Source organism: Pieris rapae, chromosome 15, assembly GCF_905147795.1.
Source record: "Pieris rapae chromosome 15, ilPieRapa1.1, whole genome shotgun sequence".
NCBI lineage: Eukaryota > Metazoa > Arthropoda > Insecta > Lepidoptera > Pieridae > Pieris > Pieris rapae.
This window is the reverse complement of record NC_059523.1, coordinates 3,628,279-3,652,103: the sequence shown is the minus strand read 5'-3', so window position 1 is coordinate 3,652,103 and position 23,825 is coordinate 3,628,279. Positions and strand designations below refer to the sequence as shown.

At 34.8% G+C, this 23,825-nt stretch overlaps 2 protein-coding genes and 1 non-coding gene across 7 annotated transcripts; all 3 read left to right on the top strand.

Annotated features, from left to right (window-relative positions):
- The first annotated feature begins 125 nt into the window (after window positions 1–125).
- Window positions 126–4,925, top strand: LOC110994833. Its single transcript, XM_022261711.2, has 9 exons — window positions 126–256; window positions 508–1,104; window positions 1,195–1,320; window positions 1,444–1,554; window positions 1,726–1,857; window positions 2,348–2,464; window positions 2,744–2,878; window positions 3,381–3,555; window positions 4,414–4,925. The coding sequence occupies exons 1-9, from the start codon at window positions 193–195 to the stop codon at window positions 4,529–4,531; spliced, it is 1,575 nt and encodes a 524-aa protein (XP_022117403.2). The 5' UTR covers window positions 126–192; the 3' UTR covers window positions 4,532–4,925.
- Window positions 4,926–6,958: 2,033 nt separating this feature from the next.
- On the top strand, window positions 6,959–23,689 carry LOC110994740 (damage-control phosphatase ARMT1). Of its 5 annotated transcripts, none has more exons than XM_045631360.1 (17): window positions 6,959–7,059; window positions 12,483–12,577; window positions 15,818–15,923; window positions 16,141–16,358; window positions 16,639–16,795; window positions 17,403–17,540; window positions 17,748–17,825; window positions 18,191–18,271; window positions 18,640–18,733; window positions 19,241–19,326; window positions 20,013–20,074; window positions 20,225–20,289; window positions 21,332–21,453; window positions 21,590–21,767; window positions 22,707–22,833; window positions 22,934–23,034; window positions 23,604–23,689. In XM_045631360.1, the coding sequence occupies exons 2-16, from the start codon at window positions 12,528–12,530 to the stop codon at window positions 23,028–23,030; spliced, it is 1,659 nt and encodes a 552-aa protein (XP_045487316.1). In that variant the 5' UTR covers window positions 6,959–7,059; window positions 12,483–12,527; the 3' UTR covers window positions 23,031–23,034; window positions 23,604–23,689. The 5 variants fall into 5 exon arrangements, with proteins under 5 accessions (XP_045487316.1, XP_045487315.1, XP_022117267.2 ...); XM_045631359.1 differs by having other exon boundaries at window positions 6,984–7,073; window positions 12,486–12,577; XM_022261575.2 differs by lacking the exon at window positions 6,959–7,059 and adding an exon at window positions 13,096–13,277.
- Trnak-uuu lies at window positions 15,639–15,711 on the top strand. Its single transcript has one exon. It is a non-coding gene; the product is annotated as a tRNA-Lys (tRNA).
- Window positions 23,690–23,825: the final 136 nt, after the last annotated feature.

Genomic DNA, 23,825 nt, shown 5'->3' with positions numbered 1-23,825 from the left:
AAATTATTAACAATATACAATTTAATTAATATTTTAGTTAGATAAGATATTCTATTGATTTAAGCTCCTTAATATTTGCTTACGGAAGTTACGCCATTTCGATGATAATTACTCGCCTTAGTTAATAAAGCTCACTATGTGATAATGATGGTGAATGAGATATTAAGATATAACAATTAATTGAAGGTCGAAATGCTACCGTTTCCGAGAGAATATGATCAGGTTCAACGTCTTTTACCAAGATCAGAAAGAGATGGTAAGTTGCATAAACTTTCTCAAAAATTACTCTTATCCTCAAGTTAATGTATGCATTTCTCTGTATAATAAACAGCTATTTCTTGCTTTGTATAGCGACGCTTTTAGTCGGTTTTTAATTTCGACACAAGATTTAATGTGAATACCTAATATAAGAGTTGTAAACTATAAAAAAATTAACAGCATTAGTCTATTAAAAGCTTAGTTAGTACCTAAAAATTTTCGCGTTACAAAAAAATTACACTTTTGCAGGAAATGAACCGTCTTATTTCTCCCTCATTCCGTCTTCGTCCTCGAACATGTCATCAAGTTCTACTGATACTTCATCTGGGTCGTACGAAAATTATCTTTCACTTTCTAGTACTGAAACGCCAGAATTTCTACCTTACCAACTATTCAAATCATCATGCGATACGTCTATACACCGTGCCAACGACAGGAGTTTCTTTGGATTTTCAAACCATTCCAAAGTTTCCAGGCAGATTTCAGAAACACCATTTTCACGTAGTGATCGACCAGCGCCTAGGCGGACCATCATACCCGAAACAAATAAAAAGAACCACTTGGATCTGTACAATGAGTTGTTTGCCACCAAAGAAACAGAAATTACTTCAGAACCTTCAAATAGGTCGCTACAAGCGCTGAATAGGTTTCGTGATTTAAGTACAGCTCCAAGTTCTACTCCATATACAGCAAATCGAAACGAGTGGGAGTTAGATATGGACATACCCAATTCACAGATTTTAATTTCTTCCATGAACTATGACAGTCCTCATGCAGCCAAACTTGTACCAAACCATCCATCTAATTCTAATTGGATAGATTTGGAAACACTGGAATCACCTTCCGGTAAGAAATTTTGAATATGTAAAGATGATTTCTTTCACTTAATTAATTTATCTGTGTAAAATTTTATAAGTTAATATTTACATTTTTAAGGATCATTTAGTGAAACCTCAATTTCTAAAAGAAATAGTATTATGAGCTCCAGTTCATTTGAATTTTTACCACCTGTCTCACCTATAAGACAATTTGAGAGGATAAATCAGGCTGTTGGTGCATCAGGTACATACTTTCTTCCAATTCCTTTTTACATTGAATTGAAAACATGATATTACAAAATTTTGCTTGAAAACAGAAGATTTGTAACTTGTTTTTAATAGGTACCTACTAAATTTATGTTTTAAGGTACCGTAAGTCAAGGTTGTGCTATGAGTACTGGTACTGACTACATGCCACGGGCAATAAGAAATTCAGCTAAGTATGAGAGACAAATTCTTGGTGCTGCTTCATCTTCAGGTATAAATTTTTTTCTTTACAATAATATTATCATACAACTACTTATTAATAAAAGTAAGCTCCTTTTTATTTTATTATACATATTATGAAAATTTATTTTAGAAATTACTAAATTTTTGTCATTATATGTGTGTCTAGTGTAATAATAATAATGTAATAAATTATTTTCAGGTATATTTCGTGAAAGTTCAGTTTCTCCAATTTGTAATAAAAATTACCCCAGTTTTATGGAAAATATGGCACCGGTCTCATCCTTCGAAAATCAGAGAAATATTGAAACATTAATTCGAAGATCATCTTCAGGTACATAAAATAATATTTTGATATTAATTTTTTTCATTTCTATATAAATTAATCTATAAAACTTAATATAAACGCCGGATTTGCAGTTCCAGGTGTGTGACCTATTTGCAACCGTATAACTACTTTTTCTCTTTTTTATGTTAATATAGCAGATGCTGAAATATGAGCTCTATTGTATGTGTCTGAAAGTATGTTTTTGAGTTGGAAAGTGCTGATTAAGATGGTATAGCTTTGGCAGAAAAAACTATTTTTTGTATTTCTTGTATTATTGAAGCTGGGGGCCTTCTCTCTTTTGTTGTTTTTCTTTTTTTCCGTATAACTATGCACCAAAAGATCGCACATAATAACTTCAAGAATAATAAACACTGTTCACACACACATTCATTTACTTAATTGTTCAATGCAGAATAGATGCAAAAAATCCTAAACCATATGTTAGCATATTTATTGCTAATTAAATGTTTTATTTGTATCCTATGTATGTTTTAAGGAATGTATGGTGAAAACGCATTTTCACCAACTATGAAGAGTCGTGAAATGCCACAACTTTCACCTATAAGAAATCCTAATCGTTTTGAGGGACGAAATTGGGATGCTAGATCTTCAGGTACCTAATTAACTTTTAATTAAGAATTACTACTGCAATTCTTGAATATAATATAAATAAAAATGCGTATTTCAATTACAAATAACGAAATTAGTCGTACGGCGTATAAGTACGTTTATTTTTTATTAATTGTAGTACAATCTGATGCCACAAAAGTATAAAATTTAAATAAATCATAAAAGCGAATTTTATCAAGGAGTATATATAATTATTACCAAATTGTTGTCAAATATAAATTATATTTTAAAAACGATATTTAACCAAGTTTTAATTTTTAAGGAATATTCAGTGAAACTTCTATTTCATCAATAACAAGCAACAGCCCTGGCTCTATTGGATACATGCCACGGGTCTCGCCTATAACCAATCCCATAAACTTTGAAATACTTAATGAAGACACTATGTCATCTTCAGGTATGTCTTTATTAATGATAAACAATTCTTCGTACATTTTTAGTAGTTCCTTTCTTGAAGCTACATGATAGAATGATTTTGCTTACTTATAAAAGTGAAGTTACATGTATCTGGTTACAAGCAATCAAAATATATTGCAAACAAATATTTAGTCTAGGGTCTAAGGACTTAAGTCCTAGTCTTATCCTAAGAGAACGAAATATTGTTTCAGGTAGGAAAGTACACTTATCAAATGATTTAAAATAATAAAACATTTATTTTCATCAAAATGATTATGTAGTGTGAAATGTTGAAACATTACGACGCGGCGTGGTGTTCTGTTCATCTATCGGAAAGATTTCGTATCAACTCCTTTAAGTGCATTTGTTTGTTAGCCGACTATTAGAGTATTTCCGAAGCGATTCGACTTAGCGTCCATTAAGATAAGATTATACCAGAGAGAGAGAGAGATAGGTAGATATCCTACCTACAAATCATTTACATATATTTATATATTTTACAGGAATAAAAACCGACAAACTGTGCACATTTTGTAAGAAAAATGGTGAACGACAAAAAGTGTATAGCACCCACACTGTCAAAGTAAAAGTCGGAAACAAGCAGATAGTTACATGCCCTGTCCTACGTTCTCATGTTTGTACTATGTGTGGAGGAACCGGTGACAATGCCCATACAGTGTAAGTGCTTTTATTATATCTGTCGGAATAGGCTCAGACATTGTTAAGATATGATTTTTCATATCAGATATTAATAATTTAAACATACATTTCTTACCTATGTTATAAAATATAAATCATTTTAAATCTATTTTCAATCAAATCATAGGTAAGAAATATCTTCTTAAACCTTATATCATTGTCCCACCACATTAAACCATTAATATAGTTAGATTTTTCAATCTTACAAGTAGGTGATCAGGATCAGCCTGCAGTGCCTGGCAAACGCCGTCGACTTTTTAGGTCTAAGAGTTGTCGGTTTCCTCACGATCTTTTCCTTCACCGTTCGAGTGAATGTGGACATAGAAAGTCCATTGGTGCACAACCGGGAATCGAATCTACGACCTCGGGACAGAGATTAGCACGCTGAAGCAAATAAAGCAATAGGCAAAAAACTGCTCAGATTGCATCCATTGTTTGGATAATTTATATTTTATAGAAGTCACCTCTTTATGTATTGCCTTCGTGTAGAAGCAAGTGTTTCTACACATAAAAACTTCCATTAGGGCCTAGTAATGCGGGTTGTACACTGGGGCTAGTCGTTAACAGTGCTCTGCAAGATTAATCAGTTCCATCCTCATTTTCTTAGGTAGCATATACTCACTTGCTTGCCTTAGAAATTTGACCGTGCCCTCGCATGTACGGATTTAGGACTCGCCTGGTACCGCACAACAATAAATTGAAGATAATTAAAACTTACCCTCCAACTGCGAATGCCCTTGATTAATCAGTTAAAATAATATAATTTAAAATAATAAAATTAAAAACTTATTTTCTTAAAATAACTTTCTCATTATTGCTATTTTTTTTAATATTCAGGACCTACTGCCCACTGGTATCTGACTCAAATAAGAGACGGCCACCATCCACCACAGTTACCTTGAAGTCTACCCGCATGAAGAGCAATGGTAAAAAACGATACAACTATAATAATTAATAGTGTTCTATAAGTGTTCTATAGATTTTGTGTTAATGTAAATGAAGTGTATCCACACTTATGGTAACTTCCGGGTCAGTATGTGTTATGTCTGTAAGTTGTCTTGTATAAGAAACAATTTTGAATTTTGTACTGATTAAAGGTGTTTGAAATTGGAACATTGATCTATACATATAGATCTCTGTAGATTAGGTGGACCTCATTCAAACTACATTTTAAATGATTTTTATATCTTTATTAATTAAATGATCTCGATAATTAAGGCATGAAGCAAAACGATTTTTGCATGTTTAAACATTTTTATTAATTATAATACTCATATTTGACAATAATTTAACTGTTAGTTTTTAATTATAATGACAAATTATGCCGTAATTTTTTAGCTATAAGTAACAATTACGATTCGTATTCGATATTAGACTCTGCATGAAACATTTTTGAGTCTAATTAGTTTTTAAGTATTCTTTTTATTTTTGGACTATTAAAATTTATCAATAAATATTATAGAATAAGTTGTATATGTAACAATGTTTATTTTTTTCAATATTATTTCGACAATTTTAAATTTTGACTTAATATATCAAAATCATGCTATTTTTAACAATTTGTAATGCTTTGACCAAAACATTTTTAAATTTTTATAAATTGGTTTCGCAGTAACTAAAATAATTACTGACTTTAACTGCCATTTTGTTTTTAATTTTACATGATCATGAAATCATTGACATTTTGCAATTTAATAACAATTATAGACAACATTAATGATATAATTATTGTGTGCATGTATATTTTTATGCAAAAATTATAATTTATAATGCTTTTTTACTAAGGTTTGTTATTTCACTCTTTTTATTCATATATAGATGGAAAATAGGCTCGCCATTCCTGTGTTGCATGGAACAGATTAGAGAAAACTTTGATTTAATTATGTTACTCATATTGTAGTTTTAAGTATTACCTATTATTAGTTGTAAGTAAATAAAAGTTTTGTTTTGATTCTGCCTTGGATCTGTTATAAATATTTATAGAGTATAGCGCCATCTATGGTTTAAGATATTTTATATGGTATAAGTATATTTTGGGTTCAAAAAGTGATGGCTTAAATTATGATTTTACCAGTGTTTGGAACAACATTTCAATAGGAATTTATTGTAATATTTGATGATGTAAGCTACAAATTAAAAATAAATGTAATGGCAATGTGCAACTACCTATTGTAGTTAAGAAATAATAAAAAAAAACTCACCTTTTGGAGAACAATATTTTAATAATATTTTTGCCCTTTGAATGTTTGATTCTTTTAAATATTTTTTAGACTTATTAAAATATTTTAATAAATGCGATTCTTTCATTACTCGTGCCTCATGCAATAGAAAATAAAGTAATAAGGGGCGCAACGAGCGAACGCGAATTAACGTGCTCTCGTGTGAACAGTTTGTATGAAAATACCGTAATAATAATAATCGTTGTATACCTACCAAGTCTTTCTACGAGGAGCTATCGACGCTTGGTTTAATCTTGCCGTTAAAAAAATCTATGAATAAGAAAAGTTTACTTTAAGCGGCCTTGAGCTAGATGACGGAAGGTATTAGAGATTTTTCTATGAAAAGCCCCCATAATATGATAAGATTATTTATGATTGTTCAAAATAATAATATTTTACATAAATCATTGTATAACAAGTCTTTGTAACCAGGACAGCAGGAGCTATCGACGCACATAGGGGTATTTTACTCAAAAAGCTGGCCATAAGTAAATTTCACTAACTTCAAGGCCTTTGTTCTGAATTAACTACGGGATACCCTTACTCATACAAAACTGGTGAAACTGCCACTAATGCACCCCCTGCAATGGTTTAGCCTTTTTCGGGGTAACACCCACCCGTTCTCTCAACTTTAAGAACAACCAAAAAAATCGCTAGCATATTAATTTCTTTTTCAGAGATTACTCCACTAACACTCGCTCAGCACAGTCGCTCACACGCAGAATTCAGGGATTCCCGCAAGAGCCATACTCCCGGTCTTTTAATAATTGATTAAATTTATTGTTTTTTACTTTCGATGGGGTGACACCATCAACTTCCGCACCGGGTGCCACCCAAGGTAGCTACGCCACTGCTTCACTGCACAACGAAATAAATGTACGAAGGTGTTTTATCTACCCTCAACTACAGTACGGAATAGCAACGGTATTATATGCTAATCTTGAGGACAAAGCTCGAGTATAATCATTCGTAGATAGAAATATGAATATTTGTAGGTTTAAAAATTTGTTACCTAATGGTATGGAATGCTTAACCGATTTCTATATAATTAAATTCTCGTTTATCATTTGAACAAGATGAACGTTGATAAAAGAAGAAATTGTTTAAGGAATCCGACTGAACAGCGAGAGTAAGACTACTTATTTATAGTTTCATGGCCGACATTCAAACAAAAATAACACAAGTTTACGTTTCGTGGTGAAATGGACACGTACGTTGTGCAGCGAATTATAATTTCTGCAGTTCTATTCAAATAAATAAAAAAAAAATAAAAAAATGCCGGTTTAGGATGAATTTCACTTTAGGAGATGTTTGGTTGTTGATAAAATAAAACTCCCTAATAACTTGTCGAGAAGAGGTAAAGATGGAACTGAGTATATAAGCGTGTATATTGAATCTTGAATATGGAATGAAATATTTTACAAAAATAGATACATTTGTATAAAAAACTTAGACTATCCTTAAAAGTAGTAATGACATGTTGACTTAAAACGTTCAGCCAATACGCGCAGGGTGTGGTCGAAAGGGATCTTTCGCTACCTGACTCGTGTTTCAACAAAAGCGAGGCGCGGCAAAAATTTGACCCTTTTCTGCGCGCAGCGGCTGAAGCGTTCGGATGTGCTCTCTTGAGATCACTTCGATATGCCTATAGCCTATGCGACAACACTGATAAAACTGTTCTTTTCAGAACACACTTGTATCTTACGCAAACGTACAACTGTTCTTTTCAGAACAATTTATTCGCGTATCAAACGACATAACGTGAACGTATAAACTGTTCTTTTCAGAACAATTTATTCACGTATCAAACGACATAACGTAAACAGCTAATTTGGTCACCTACAGGATTCCCCCTCTAGCGAAGCGTACCGGCAGGCGTATGACGCGGCCTCGGCGAGTTGTCCTTGTAGGTGTTACATTGCTCCCATTGTTAAGTTGTTTCAGGCTGTTGTCATTTTGGTGTTTCAGGTTGTCGTTTTGATATTGCTTGTCGTTGTCGTTCTGATGTTTCAGGTTGTTTGATTGTTTTTGTGGTTCTGTTGCACTCGATGTGGTTTGCTTGTTGTCGTTACTTGGTATTGTATTCGTAGGCATATCTTGCTCGGCGATGGTGTAGGCAGGTTTGAGTCTGTCGATAGATATATTCATTTCTCGATTAGGCAATTGTACTGTGAATACCTTGTTGTCTCGTTTAAGCACGCGGTAGGGTCCGTCGTAAGGTGCTTGTAATGGCTTTTTTACGGCGTCTATGCGTACAAATACGTATTCACATGTTTGTAGGTCTCTGTGTATAAATATCGGTTTGGTATTGCTATGAGGTTGGCTCGGCATTGGTTGTAAATTCCGTATTGCGTTGCGCAGTTGGTCGATGTAGGCAGAGTCCATGGTTACGGCATCATTGTTTGTTGATAGAAAATCACCGGGTAAGCGAATGTTGCATCCGTAGGTAAGTTGGGCGGCGCTTACGCCAGTGTCACTTCGCATAGCGGTGCGTACTCCAAGTAGGACGGTTGGTAGTTCGTTGATCCAGCTTCTTGCGGTTTGTAATCTTGCCTTTAATGCGGCCTTTAGAACACGGTGCCATCTTTCGATGATACCGTTACACTGTGCGTGGTATGAGGTTGTACGCGTTTTTTCAATTCCGAGTAAGCGAGAAAGAGATGCAAATACTCGGCTTTCGAATTGGCGTCCTTGGTCCGTTGTTATTGTTTTAGGACAACCGAAACGGGAAATCCAACCTTCGTACAATGCTTTTGCTACGTCTTCAGCCGATATTTCGCATAAAGGGTATGCTTCGGGCCATCTGGTTGCTCTGTCTATCATTGTAACGAGGTATCGATGTCCGGTGGTCGCGGTAGGTAGCGGACCAACGATATCGATGTGCACGTGTTCGAAGCGTTCGGTTGGCGCGAAAGTTGTTAATGGGCTTGATGTGTGGCGTTGAATTTTGGCGCGCTGACACTGTATGCATGCTTTAGCCCACTTGCCGACATCTGCGTTCATTGAAGGCCAAAAGTATCGTTGCGAAATTAGTTTTCTTGTGGTCTTTATTCCAGGGTGGCTAATATTATGTACTGCGTCGAATGCGATACGTCGATATTCCTCTGGTAAATACGGTCGTACGTATGGGGTTGATGTTTCGCAATATAATTTGATGTTAGACGCGGGCAGGTTGATTTCCTTGAATGCTAAGTTGCTTTGTAGACTTAGTGCTTTGAGAGTATCGCTATCGCGTTCTTGAGCTTTTGCAAGTAAGTTGTAGTCGATAGGCGATGGACATGTAATAGCGTCTACGCGTGATAATGCATCTGCGGCTGCGTTTTGCGACCCACTGACGTGTCGTATATCAGTTGTAAATTCGCTGATATAGAGTAGTTGTCGGGTGCGTCTCGGAGATTCGCTGTTTGTATTGGTTTTCGTGTAAGCGAATGTCAGCGGCTTGTGGTCGGTGAATATTATTATTTCTCGTCCCTCGAACATTTTGCGAAAATGTTTGACAGCCATATAGATGGCGAGTAGCTCTCGATCGTAAGTGCTGTATCGAGTCTGTGCGTCGGTGAATTTCTTCGAAAAATAGCCAAGTGGTTGCCACGTGTTGTTGATGAATTGATTGAGAGCGGCACCAGCTGTTTTATCACTCGCGTCGCTGAATATAGCAAGTGTCGCATGATGAGACGGATGAGCGAGTAAAGCGGCGTTTTTAATGCTCTCTTTACATGCTTCGTAAGCTTGCGTTGATTCAGCGGTCCATTCGATTTTAGTTTTATCTCGCTTCTTGACGTTGTGTAGGTATGAGTTTAACGGCGCTTGTATGGTCGCAGCGTCTTTGATATTTTCGCGGTAAAAGTTTACCATGCCGAGAAAACGTCGTAGCTCTTCTATCGTTTGTGGCTTCGGGAAGTCTGTGATTGCTTGTACTTTCTCTTGTGGTGGCTGTATTCCTTCCGCCGTGACTTGGTGACCGAGGAATTTAACCGTTGGCTGGCCGAAAACACATTTTGATGGATTGATGGTAATGCCGTATTCATCTAATCTCTGTAGTACGGTACGTAGGTGTTTTCGGTGCTCTTCCTCATTGGTTGATGCTACGAGCAAGTCGTCGACGAATGGAAATACAAAGTCGAGTTCACGCAGTACTTCGTGAATGAAGCGTTGGAATGTCTGACCGGCGTTCTTTAGACCGGGGCACATGCGTGGAAACTCGAAAAGGCCAAATGGTGTGATAATGGCGGTTTTCTCCACATCTTGCTCGCTGACTGGTAGCTGCTGGTAAGCTCGGTTGAGGTCCAGCGTGGAGAAAATTTTCTTCCCTGCGAGTTGATATGTAAAGTCACGTATGCGTGGTATGGGATAGCGATCGGGCTTAGTTATTGCGTTGAGCCTTCTGTAATCGCCACACACGCGTAACTCTCCATTTTTCTTCGGCACAACGTGAAGAGGTGAGGCCCAAGGGCTTTTGCTTGGTCTGCATAACCCTTGGTCAATCATGTTTTGGAATTCTTTTCTGACCATTTCGTAGCGATGCGGTGCAATGGGGCGTGGCCTGCAGTGAAGGGGCGGTCCGTTCGTTTCTATGAAGTGTTCGACGGAATGTTTGGGACTTAGTTTCATTGACGTGATTCTAGTCGTCCCAGGGAAATCTGCCAGTATATTATGGTAATTATGCTCAATGTCGATACTGCGAACTGTAGGTATGTTTCCAGTACTGAGTTGAGCGTTTGTTACCAGCTGTGTTTTCCCGTCGATCAATCTTCTGTTTTTAACATCAACAATTAGGTGGTGATGCTGTAGAAAGTCTGCTCCCAGTATTGGCTTCGACACATCTGCTACGATGAATTTCCAGGTGAATGGTCTTCGGAGGTTAAGGTTAAGTTGTAGTGTCCTCTCTCCGTATGTCGGTATAACGGTGTTGTTAGCGGCGTACAGTTGGAATGGCAGTGGTTTTTCGTGAGAGCCTTTTTTCTTTGGTAGGACGGAGATATTGGCTCCTGTGTCTACCAAAAAAGTAAGTTTTGTTACCTTGTCGGTAACGAAAAGGCGGTGTGATGCTTCGGTAACGCCAGATTCCGCCGCGGCTAGCGTTACATTTAGTTTTCCGACTGATATTGACCGTGTGCTTGACCGTTGATGGGCTTAAAACCGCATGGCGATGCGCATTTCTTCGCGTCCATACCGTACCGATTATGATAATAGCAGTACGGCATTGGAGATTTTCTACGGCTTCGGTCTTCCATCGGTGATTCACGTCGGCTTTCGTGGTGATTTCTTGATGCATTCCGCGAGCGTTGTTGGTAACGGTGGCGAGAGCCACTGTTGCGATAAGTGTCGCGAGGTTGGGCTCGTAACTCGGCAACTTCCAAAGACAACCTTCTTATTTCACCGATGAGGGTGTCGATAGTAGGTTGTTGTTGATAGTGCGGTTGCACTGGTGGTGTTGGTGACGCAGGTACGAGAGGTGTTGCGACGGCAGCGATGTGATGAGATGGCGTGTGTACTTCCATCATTTTGTCCGCGAGCAAAGTCAGGTCGTCGAGCGTAGTTTTGATTTTGAATGCTTCGCTGACGGCTAGCACGGAACGGATATGTGGCGGCAGGTGCTCGAGCCATATCATTTTGATGGTGCTCTCAGGAAATTTGTCCTTGTTGAGCTGCTTCATTTGTCTCATCAGCTGGCTGGGCTTCTGGTCTCCAAGCTCGACTTGCGACAGTAGTTTTTTCGTTTGCGCACTGTTGGACTCTTCGTAGATGGATATTAAGCGGTCTTTAATGGCGTTGTAGTAATCAGCTTCCGGCGGCGAGCAAATGAGATCGGCGATGTTCTGTATATCTTGCTTTTCGAGTTGTGCGATGACCATCTGGGCGAGTTGGGCTTGGCTTCGTTTCAGGTCGGCGGTTGCGGCTTCGAAACTGCAGAACCAGAGTAGCGGCTGGTCGCGCCAGAATGGTGGCACTCGGAGCGACAGTGAGATGCCGGAGACTTCTTGGCTCGACGGTTGAGATGATACTTGACGCTCTGCACCGGAATTTTGTGAGTTCGACATCTTCGATTGGTTGGTGTTCTTCTCGGAGGTTTTTCTTCTAGGCCTTTTCGTTCTTCTAGGGCGTTTGCGTTCTTCTGGGGTCACCACTTTAGGATATATTTCACTTTAGGAGATGTTTGGTTGTTGATAAAATAAAACTCCCTAATAACTTGTCGAGAAGAGGTAAAGATGGAACTGAGTATATAAGCGTGTATATTGAATCTTGAATATGGAATGAAATATTTTACAAAAATAGATACATTTGTATAAAAAACTTAGACTATCCTTAAAAGTAGTAATGACATGTTGACTTAAAACGTTCAGCCAATACGCGCAGGGTGTGGTCGAAAGGGATCTTTCGCTACCTGACTCGTGTTTCAACAAAAGCGAGGCGCGGCAAAAATTTGACCCTTTTCTGCGCGCAGCGGCTGAAGCGTTCGGATGTGCTCTCTTGAGATCACTTCGATATGCCTATAGCCTATGCGACAACACTGATAAAACTGTTCTTTTCAGAACACACTTGTATCTTACGCAAACGTACAACTGTTCTTTTCAGAACAATTTATTCGCGTATCAAACGACATAACGTGAACGTATAAACTGTTCTTTTCAGAACAATTTATTCACGTATCAAACGACATAACGTAAACAGCTAATTTGGTCACCTACACCGGCTTATGATTGGCCTGTTGATACTGAAAATTTACATGTAATGCGAATTGTTACACCACGGAATGTTGATATGTGTGGAATTTTTGGAATGTAAGTGTGTATTAATATTAATTTATTAAAAATGTTTTAAATTAAACATAACTCACCTTCAAATTTTTTTTTACATTATACAATTTCGATTTAGAATTTGTGTTAACAACTATTTTTTTTATTAGTTAAGATGTTTAGCACAATATCTATAAATATGTTACGTTATAATATAATAATATTATGGATTAAATTGAATACAACATATATTTTAAGTGGAAGTGACAAAAGACAGTGCTAAATATATATTTATCTGTACCTACCTAACACATTGTTATGTTGCAATCGCAATATAGCAAACAGTTTGTGTGATAGTATTAAGTAATAACTCGTGATAGTCATATAAGTCATAATATTGTCCGTAACATAGTCTGCGTAGTCATTGTCAATTGTCAAATTACAAATGTAAAATCGAAAAAAAAATATAAATTCAAAATAAATTACATATTTCTATTTTCGTCGGCTTATTGGCCACAAGTTTTTTATTTTAAAAATTATTATGTTACTGGAATACGTTTAAGAAAATGAGTAAAACTTCAATTCAACAAACGTCGGCTGCTACAGAGCTAAATAGAGATGCTGAAGATTACTCTACTACGCCAGAATTTATTTACGGTGGACCCTTTATAAAAGTTGAAAAACCATCCCCATTTTTAAATGTTGCTACGCCAATCAATCTTCAGCTACAAGGATCATTTAAAAAGTACGTATGACACAATAATCCCTCAGTGGTAGTAAAGTTTGTGCTTTATTTGGATCGAATTCAGTTAAAATACAATACACTTTGTAAATGCTCACCAAAATATTCTTTAAATTTGTAATTTAATTACTTATTAGTTTCAAGTTATTCCCTTTTTTATAAAGAATAACAAAACAGTCCTATTAGACTGAATCTTAATCCTGGTCAATGAAATTTATCTTGTATGGCTAGAACTGTTTACAAATTATTTAAGAGATTTATAGAATTAATAACTTTTGTATACCATAAATTAAATATGAAACCTTTATGATTTATTAGCATAGTTATAAAGTATCAAGTAAAATTATTGAATTAATCTTGAAATGAGAATTACAAATAGCTTCAAAAATATCTCCGTCTTTTATCTGTAGACGTCAGGAATTACATTTATTTTATTTAAAAAAAATTGAGAATGAATGAGATGGTGCAAAACAAATTGGTCATTATTTCTGTCCACCAAAGCATCAACATTTATTACTCAATAATAATATTGAAATACTAAACAACCTAATAAGTAGTTCAGAGTACATTTAAATTTTAAAGTAGATTGAATATTGATAGAAATTTCATTCTGGGATGGTTACTTGTTAGGAAGATAGGTGAATTAATGTACATGCATGTCACACTGAGTTTGCCATTACATACTAGATTTTGCCAGCAAAATGATACATTTTGTGTCAGCGGGTATAAGCTCCAACAAAAATTTTAAGCAATTGTGGGGCCTATTTCCAAAAGTGAAACCATAGTTCAATGTGATTTTTTTTTAAGAAGACTAGAGCTTTATTATTTATTATTTTACTTAGTTGTCCAACGATTCACCCAAATACAAGGTGTCCCAAGAGGAAGTTCATATTTAGTTGATTGGTTTAAAAAAAAGTAAGTTGTGTATATTTATTATTACACATTTTACTTCTGACGGCTCTGGCTGCCATTTCGTGACAGATATTTTCTTTCAATGCGCCATAGAAGTCGGCTTATTGGCGTAGACTTAAGATTTAAGATAACCCCATAAAAAAATATCCGTAGGGATTATCAGGACTGCATGGAGGCCAATTCATGTCACCTCTCGTGGAGATCAATTTGGCTGAGAAAATTTCACGAACTCGTGGCAGATGGCCAGGAAAGTTTTGATGCTCAGGCACCAAGAAGTCGTCTAACATTTTCACATAACGCTCTGAATTGACTGTAACTGGCACCCTCTTTCGTCTTCAAAAAAGTAAGGGCCGATAATTCCTCGCTCTGACATCTCAGCCCATACAGTCACTTTTGGCGAATGATGGGGTCGCTGAAGCTTGTGTTTCGGATTCGTTGCACTCCAGTAGCATCAATTCTGCTTCTATACGTGTCTATTAATTTCAAAATGAGCTTCATCTGAAAACAATGTTGATAAACGTTGAAAAGCGCACACCTAATTTACGAAGTCAAACCTCTAACTGGCTGACTGAACTTGGGGCTTTATTTCTTACCCCGATTGAATTTTGTAGAGGTGCAGCTCTACGCCAACAGCATTTTACGCCAAGATTTAATCTTGGCGTAAAATGCTGTTTAATGAAGATCTATCCACATTTAAGCACTAGCGCGCTTCCGAATTGAAAAGACCGGGTCATCACGAACAGACTGATAACCACTCCACGTTTTCGACCGTTCTTGGTGACACCTTAGATTGCCATAAAATTTAAATTTTTCGCCGCCGATTTCATTTTTTTAAAATAATAATCTAAATATTAATTACCAAGTATCACTCACCTAATCTATGAATGATGCAGAGTTTATATACAAACTGCTGAGACAATTTCTTTCAATACAATCTATGTACCCACTTATAATAAATTCATTCATACATTCATATTTCTTCTTAAATTATTTAGATAGACCCCACATTGTCATTATATCATTCAGTTGGCATATACATATATTCGTATTTTTAAATTTTATTTAAGTAATAAAACATATTTTGTTTACTTAAGTTAGAGATTGATAGTTGATCTTGACCTAAGATCATTAATTTATGTCTACGTAATAGTGAAGTTAGTACATTTGTCGTTGTTTTTAGTGAAAGATCATAATTCTTAAATTTTATTTAATGATAGTTTCTTAACAATTGCTGATATTAATTTAAAAATCGCGGCCCAACTTTTTTGTTATATATTTCATAAAGTCTAATACATAAGCTTTAATTTGTTTTTATACATTATTTATTTTATAATATTTCATATCTTCACTAGATTTTTATTAGTAACACTCAGATAAACAATGCTATGTATGTTAAATAATTAAGTATGTATAGTCTAGGAATTATAATGAAAATTCGAACTCACTCACAGAGCCCGGATAGCTCAGTCGGTAGAGCATTGGACTTTTAATCCAAGGGTCCAGGGTTCAAGTCCCTGTTCGGGCGATCTTTTTTATTTTTAAAATATTTTTTTTAACACTAGGTAGTTCGTTGAAATATTTGTAAGACATTTACAGTGTTAAAATCTTATTTGTCTTTATTTTTGTTACAGGAGTTTCGCATACTATTCACTTAAAGAACGCATGCCTGTGATATTAACCAAAGTAATAGATTATGTGTCAAGAGAAGGATCAAAAATTAAATCCGCAAGCGGTGGTGTAAGTACCTATTGAATTATGTGACCAACAATTTTGTTGCTGATTAACTTAATGCTCCCCCCTCTCCTAGATTCCTTGCTTCGAATTTAATACGCTACTACAACTGTGTTTTATTTTGAATAAAAGTATTAAAATCAGAAAAAATATGTTACAATATCAGGCGCGGTTTTGTCCTCATGACACTCGTAATACCTTAAAATAATATCATATTTTTCAGACCGACGATGACCTCCATTCCTTTATACAATACGTGTCAAAACTTAAAAACGATTTGGTGACAAACAAAAAGTACGATTTACTAACTGTAGACACCCCTGAAGCTAAGCGATGGAACCAATGGATTGAGAGTTGTGACGCCCAAACCTATTTTATGAACACCTGGGTGTTCAGTGAGTGCTATGTCTATAGGAGATTGAGAGAAGGTTGTGAATTGACGTAAGTATCTCTGTTGAATGGGATATGTGCAAAGTTTTATTATACGTCGCCCTGTTAATCCTACACTATTTGTTACACAAACCAATCGAAAATAATTATGTGAAATTAAAACGTTAGTAATATTATATATATATATATATATATATATTTTATACAGTATATAGTAAGTATTATACATTAAAATGTAAGTTTACAATTATTTATAATATAATTCAGTACAGACTTAGACTTAGATAGACTTATATAGACTTCATAATAAATTAAAAGGTGAAACTTTTAGGAAAGGATTAGCAAATTTTGATCCTTTTGACGAGCAAAAGGACCAATCGTTTAACAATAGTATGGAGCCGATGTGTGTTGTGGCTGAAAAGTTGCTTACAATGTTACCTGAAAGTGATAAAGACAAGAGGAAAGCGGACTTTATTTCTTTACTTAAGGTATAGAGAATTTATGTTTATTTTAATTTATGTATTCTTTATAGTTTTAAGTTTAGATGTTAATTTTGCAATTGAATAAGTCTACATTGTTATCTGAATTTTTTTTTGGTTACATTTAGATATGCACTTTTTGTACTTGACCTGGAATTCCTTTTGTCTTTTTTCTAGCATCGTTGAATCATTAATAATAAATAAAGTAAATTAGGTGGCAATTATTTCTTAAAAGGCCAGCTTGGCGAGCTGTTTAAAATTAAGTTTCTTTGTGCAGCTGGGATATATATAATATACATGTATTTACATACTAGGTACATAAAAGTGTGAAATACTAAAAAAAGTTATCACTAAAAATAAAAAATAAAATACTAATAATTAATCGGCAAGATCAAGCAATCGATTGATTTTATTATACTTATTTAAGGACTTCCACCAATCTCTGTTTCGGGCTTTACGCATCCAATGAGGGCCAGCTACTTTTCGCAAATCATCTTCCCATCTTTTCATTTGTCTTCCTCGTTTTCTTTTGTCATATTTTGTCGTTGTCTTTTATCCGTTGTATACAAGTGACGAGTTTAAGTTCATTTTTAACATTAAATAACGGCTGTTTCAGATTTGTCTATGGTCCAACAAATGTGACCTATCGTTGTCTATGGGTGAGCAAGTTACCTTAAAGAATGAAGGAGTCAAGGCAACGCCTTCTAGAGATGTCCTCGATCCTTTTCAAATGATTTTGGATCTTAAGGATAAGGTTATAAATTGTGCAATCATAAACTAGATTAACATAGAATTTTTCTGACGGATGCGTGACATAAGTGAATGTAAAGCTATTTTTTAAATTATTATGATATAAATTTTTTAAAGATTTTATTCAAGATTTTATTCAATAAAACATTAAAGACTACAAAAGATATGAAAAGCACAAATATACATTACATAACACATATGTATTTTTCAGGTTTTAGTTGACGATTCGGCCAAAATAGCGGATTTAGTGGTTACCAGAGCTGAGAGTTTTGCAAAGGCTATTGAAGGAGTAAGTACTACGTACATTCAATATATATATATATATATATTTAGGCCACAGATGTAAAGCTGAGCTGTTAGTCTGTGCACTATTCCAAATTTGAATGGTCACAATGGTCAAATGTCACTTTGTCAGAATCAGAGTCGTTTTAAAACACCATGTTCTATATTATTCATTAAAATTAAAAAAGAAGAAAGTCATTATTTAGGCCACAGATGTCAAGCTTAACAGCTAGTCTGTGCACTATTCCAAATTTGAATGGTCACAATGGTCAAATGTCACTTTGACAGAATCAGAATCGGTCACAAACAAACATGTTTATGTTCTAAATTCAAATCAAAATCCTAACAAATAAGATGATACAAATATTTCAGAACACGTCACTTAAAGCTAAGTGCAGTTGCAACCGATTGGCGACAAGTGCGGGTATTCCCTTGTGTCCCCAAGAGGAAAAAGTACATACAAAATATATTACCATAATTTTATATTTAGTTTAGTAACTATAAGTGGCCTGTTTAAAGTGCTCACTCTGACATATTGTATTTCCGTTGTGATTGAAAGAGACAGAAGGTATTATCTGATTAGTTAATTCTTAGCCTTTGTTAGTAGTACGTATTCGTAGAAAACATTGAATCACTATGAGTAATTTTACTTGGTTCTGGTAAGTTTTATTTAAAGAAGTTAGTCTAGTTAAAACAAAAAATTTTTTCTTCAAATTGAATTGAAATTCCCTGCGAGTTTTTTTTTAACTCGGTTGAAAGATGCGTCCGGTATCAGAATTTCATATATTAATGTCGTGGATTGTAATTGACATATTGTGCAGCCAACGGAAGCGCCTGCGCCAACGGAAGGCGAACAACCCGCCGAACTTCCGCCATGTCCGGCAAAGTTTACTATACCACAGGATGTCATGTTCGGTAATTTTTTAATTATTATTCCCTATTAAATTCTTATTAACACGTACTATTAAGTATGAAATTAAAATCATATCGCGGTGATTTACAGAAATATAGCAATTTTTATCTATTTTTTTTTTATTTATAAAATATTTTCTAAAATTATTAAAAAAAAAAAATATTTAACATTTTATTGACTATGTAGTCGTCGGATTAAATAGCTTACGTAAATGGTATGAGTAACCCGGATGATAAAACACTACTACCAATTTCTTTTAACAACTTTTTGTATGACCTTTACAGCAAATTCCAGAAAGATGCCTCTTAACCAAATATTGAAGATTATTTCCTTTTTCGTCTCTGTTACTTGTATGTAATTGTATTTACTAAATGTAGTAATGTGTAGTTACTTGTATGTACTAAATTACGATAGGTATAATACTGCAAGCTATGGGTTGCTCAGTATTATACCTATCGTAATTTTTTAATCGTAACAATTTTTATCTATTTAAATATGTTTTTTTATAGATATAGTATGCGACAACTCTGGCTACGAGTTATTCACCGACCTCTGTTTAGCACATTTCCTTATCGCACAGAAAGTCGTACAAAAGGTAAAAAAAATATTTGACATAATTCTGAATATATTTATTCAAAATAAAAAAGTAAAAAAAACGCGCGAAACCCATTATTTGTTTAGTTAAAATTCGGATATTGCTTAAGAAATATGTCTGCCGCAAACTGTAAGTAAAATTTAAAAAAAAGTAGTGTAAATAAATTGCATTGTCTTATATAGGGGTAATAAAAAGTCTTTCTCTTTAGCGACATTATTTTTCACATTTTGTGACCCATGTATTTGGAAATATGTACCATCATTGTATACATATCTTTTAAAAAATCACTCAAATATAATGTATTCATATACCATTCTATATCATATATACCAGTTCTATATATTTTTATGAATACAATAAAAATAAATATCTGGAGCAATGTGGTTAAAGCTTAGAAAAAGAGATAGTAGGAGATTGAAGAGAGAGAGAGAGTTTAACATTTGCTCGAACGGAGAAGGAAAAATATCGTGAGGAAACCGACATGTCTTAGACTCAAAAAGTCGAAGTGTGTCAGGCACTGGAGTCTGATCACCTACTTGCCTATTAGATTTAAAAATGATCATGTAACAGATTCAAAAATCTGAGGCCAAGACCTAAAGAGGTTGTAGCGACACTGATTTATTTTTTATTGCGTGTCATTTAACTTTTTGACACCCATAATTGTATATTCATTTGGAAACTTTCAGGTCAGATTCCATGTCAAAAAGATTCCTTGGTTCGTCTCTGATGTTACACCTAGGGACTTCAAGTGAGTCTCTTTAGTTTAATAATTATATATATATATATATTATAACCAAATTTTCAAGTTGTCAACGTCTGTTTATTACTTCCAGAGGTTATATTGTTGATTATTATAGAAGTTTTGAATATTTTTTTTAATTCTTTCTATTATTTTCAGATATGTTATAGGATCGTGTGCTAACGGAAATTACAAGAGAGAAATACCACCGGAAACTAAACCAGGTACGATTAAAAAGACAACAAAACCGAAACTAAAACCTTTATAATGTTTAAATTAGACTGGAAAACATATCATTGTCATAATATATATATATTATATATTTAAATGTGAACTGACGAATTTTATTATCTCTCTATATTTGATTTTAATGTCGCTCTTTTATCAGGCCACGCGTTTTTCTTTAATTACATGAATTTATGCAGTATATGATTTTGAAATTATGTTTAAGTACTTATGTATTAAAAATCAAATGCAAACTGAAATTTTCTATTTAACCATAACATCGAAACGAAAAGGAAAGAAAACTATTGTTTAACTCTTTCTCTCTCATTGTGATAATATATACACATCCTGTTTTTGCATAATTACTTTGATAATACTCTGTACATATTTAATAATTCATATAGTATGTGGACCGCTAAAGATATATACAACACTCGAGCCTCACTATATAAATAAACAATCTCAATTCATATTTGACCATCTGAGATAGACATTTAATTCAAATACTGATAAGTGTGCGAATATCTAATCAACGGATTGTAATAGCCATCTGTCGATATAAGCTGTCCATGGTAGGTCGGATTGGTGTATGTGGATAGTCCTTTGAATGAAAATGGCAGTTCAACTGTGCCAACATCCTATCTTACGATTTAAACTTACACAAGTTTTTAAAATAATTAAAAAGCTATTTGATATGTTTTAAACATAGACATGTATATTAATATTTTTTTTATTTGGTTTATATAGATTTATCTTCGTAGGGTTTGGTTATTGGGATGCAGATAGGAGATTGATCGACTGTAACGGTCCGATCGCATTTTGCTTTCAATCTGAGATTGTGGATTAATTATTGGGTTCTGGCGTAGGGCTCGACCAGTCTTACAGTCTTGAATCCCTTTAAGTCAAAGGAAGGTTTTCATTCTCAGCCGTTCGGTGCAAATAGGCATTAAATGTTAAGAAATCGACGGCTTATTTCAACGTGTGTCTGAGTAAAAAAATTGATCTAGAAAACTTGTGGCGCCAGTATTTATTTTTTTCTAGAACCAGCCGAGGGCGAAGCCCCGGCCGAGACGGAGCCCCCGCGAGTGATATCTGCAGACAGTTTGAGACAGCTCGGGGAACAGTGGGAGAAATTTGTACAAGATGGTGTTTTTGAAGTTCTTGTTAGTATAATTGATTTTACTGTTTAACACTTATTTACTCAAGCCATCAAAAATACGTATTTTTCACGTAAATAAACTAACTAAAATATTTAAAAAATTTATTGGATTTAATTACTAATTACTTGAACATTTATAGAGCGACGACTTCTGGACATCTCCCCACGTTTATAAGGACATGAAGCGTTATGATCCAGACTTGTATAGGAAACTGCAGTTCGCCACGTGTGTCTTGTTCAAAGGCGATTTAAACTATCGAAAACTGCTCGGAGAGAAAAATTGGAATCCCATGACAGGCTTCGAACCAGCGCTACAGGGTAAGGGAATTTACTTTACAAGTTTAACTATATTTGTTTCCATGTCTGTAGATTTTGTCTTTACGGCAGATTTTTTGCAAACTTCTTTAGCGGCGTTGTACACTTTTTTTGTAATGGGTGAAAAATGTTAAATTCGCGTCAGGACAGGTGACCTGATCGAAAATTCGTAAGACGGATGGAGAGTAGACAGCTGCGTATTTAATATAATATAAATTGTCATGTTTGTGTACGATAGCGCAATAAATAAATATTGTATTTTTCCACATAAATGATAGTACTTTTGTACTGATAATTAACGCAAAAAAACCATTCTAAAATATCAAAAATGCACAACGTTATATTCAAGTTCACTTTTGCTGGCACTCCCGGAGAGCAACCCGTTTTTTCCTTATGATGAAATATGAACAATATAGATTATATATGCTGGAATAGCTTTAGTGCCGTTGTGTCGTTAAAGCAATTTATTGCGAAAAAAAATAGTATTTTTATTCGCCGATAGATGTCAGGAAGATACATTTTATACTATACGCCGATAGATGTCAGGAAGATACATTTTTCAGTTTGAATTGGGACTTCTCAAACACCACCTTTTTGTTATTTTTTTTATTAGCTAGATCGATTTATCGCTCCCGAAACCCCCCGTATACTAAATTTCATGAAAATCGTTGGAGCCGATCCCGAGATTCCAATTATATATACAAGAATTGCTCGTTTAAAGATATAAGATATGCTAAATGTAATGCTCCCTGTCCTTTGCCGCATCCCTTCCGACGACTAAAATATAATACGGATTGTACCTAAGAAAAATAACACCAAATCAATTTACTAATTTCACAGAATTAAAATTCCGATTGTTAAATGCATTTTTAAAAATGTATCCTGTAATCATTTGCAATATTCTTGCACCCTATCGTATATATCTACCATAATTCCATGCAGGATTCATGCCAGCTCCGGTCGCAGCCCTTCGCACAGTTAAAGCGGACCTCATTTGCGGTTTGCCCAAAGGCAAAGCTGATCAACTCAACGCCCTCGACGCGAAGTGGATGGAAAAGGGTGATTATGGGTGAGGCATTTTGATGTATATTAATTTTTAAATTAAGCGTGTTAAGTCATTTATAAATGGCCCAATAATGGAAGTGAATTTCTTTGATATTTGTTTATAGGGTAATCCAAGTTTGCGCTAAATGTGAGCCGCTAAAGGTTTCAGAGCGGCCCTGCCCTCTCTATGGCGACACCTGCCGGGGAACAGTATGTCAATGATAAAGTGAGTATTTAAGCAGTTAAAGCTCAACAGGCTGATTTAATGATGCCCTGTGCGAGGTATTTTTGCTTGATACCAAAACTTTTATTATCATAATAGATAATATGTATCTACTGAAAATGTTAGAGAAAAAATATTGATTTGGCCGCAGAAAATGTTTTTTGATAATATATATAAATAAAAAAACTGCGTTTGTTGCACAAGACGTTATGCGACAATTTAGAATTGCCATCTAAAAAAAATATGTAACTAAGTAAACGAATACATCGACTCATTTTCATTATCTCTCTTAATCGGTCTCAATAGCTCTATCCCTTTTCATCGACAAAAACGCTGCACAACTTCGTGACGACTCGTAAAAACTACCCCATGCGGCTCAAGTTTTACTTCAAAAAGGATTTATGTTGGCGCCTAAATAGTACCGGTGAACCTATGGGTGGTGTTATTATTGCAATTACCTAGTAATTTGCCGTTTAATTATAGTATTCTATTTATCCATTTTTAATAAGGTATTATTATTACTATAATATACAAAAAATATTGTAAAAAACTAAATAAATGTTTTATTTCAGGTATCATTATGTGCAATACGGGACAACGGAAGTGATAATACAATTTTGTTATATTTTCTTTGTTAAAAATAAATATTTTCAAATTTAATTTATTTATTTCTTGTTACACTGTTTGTCTGTTACACTCTTGACAGAATAGTACTCGTGATCGCCATGTAGTAGTAGCATTAGAAGGGGCAGATGTAATGGACTTCACGACGTTTCGCCATAGTTGCCTATCAG

Coding starts and splice junctions, on each gene's coding strand:
- LOC110994740 (XM_022261575.2), top strand. CDS start 13,099: ATGAGTAAAACTTCAATTCAACAAACGTCGGCTGCTACAGAGCTAAAT. Junction 16,796..17,402: donor ACTTTATTTCTTTACTTAAG/GTATAGAGAATT, acceptor CGGCTGTTTCAG/ATTTGTCTATGGTCCAACAA. Junction 17,541..17,747: donor TTTTGGATCTTAAGGATAAG/GTTATAAATTGT, acceptor TGTATTTTTCAG/GTTTTAGTTGACGATTCGGC.
- LOC110994833 (XM_022261711.2), top strand. CDS start 193: ATGCTACCGTTTCCGAGAGAATATGATCAGGTTCAACGTCTTTTACCA. Junction 257..507: donor ACCAAGATCAGAAAGAGATG/GTAAGTTGCATA, acceptor ACACTTTTGCAG/GAAATGAACCGTCTTATTTC. Junction 2,879..3,380: donor AGACACTATGTCATCTTCAG/GTATGTCTTTAT, acceptor TATATTTTACAG/GAATAAAAACCGACAAACTG.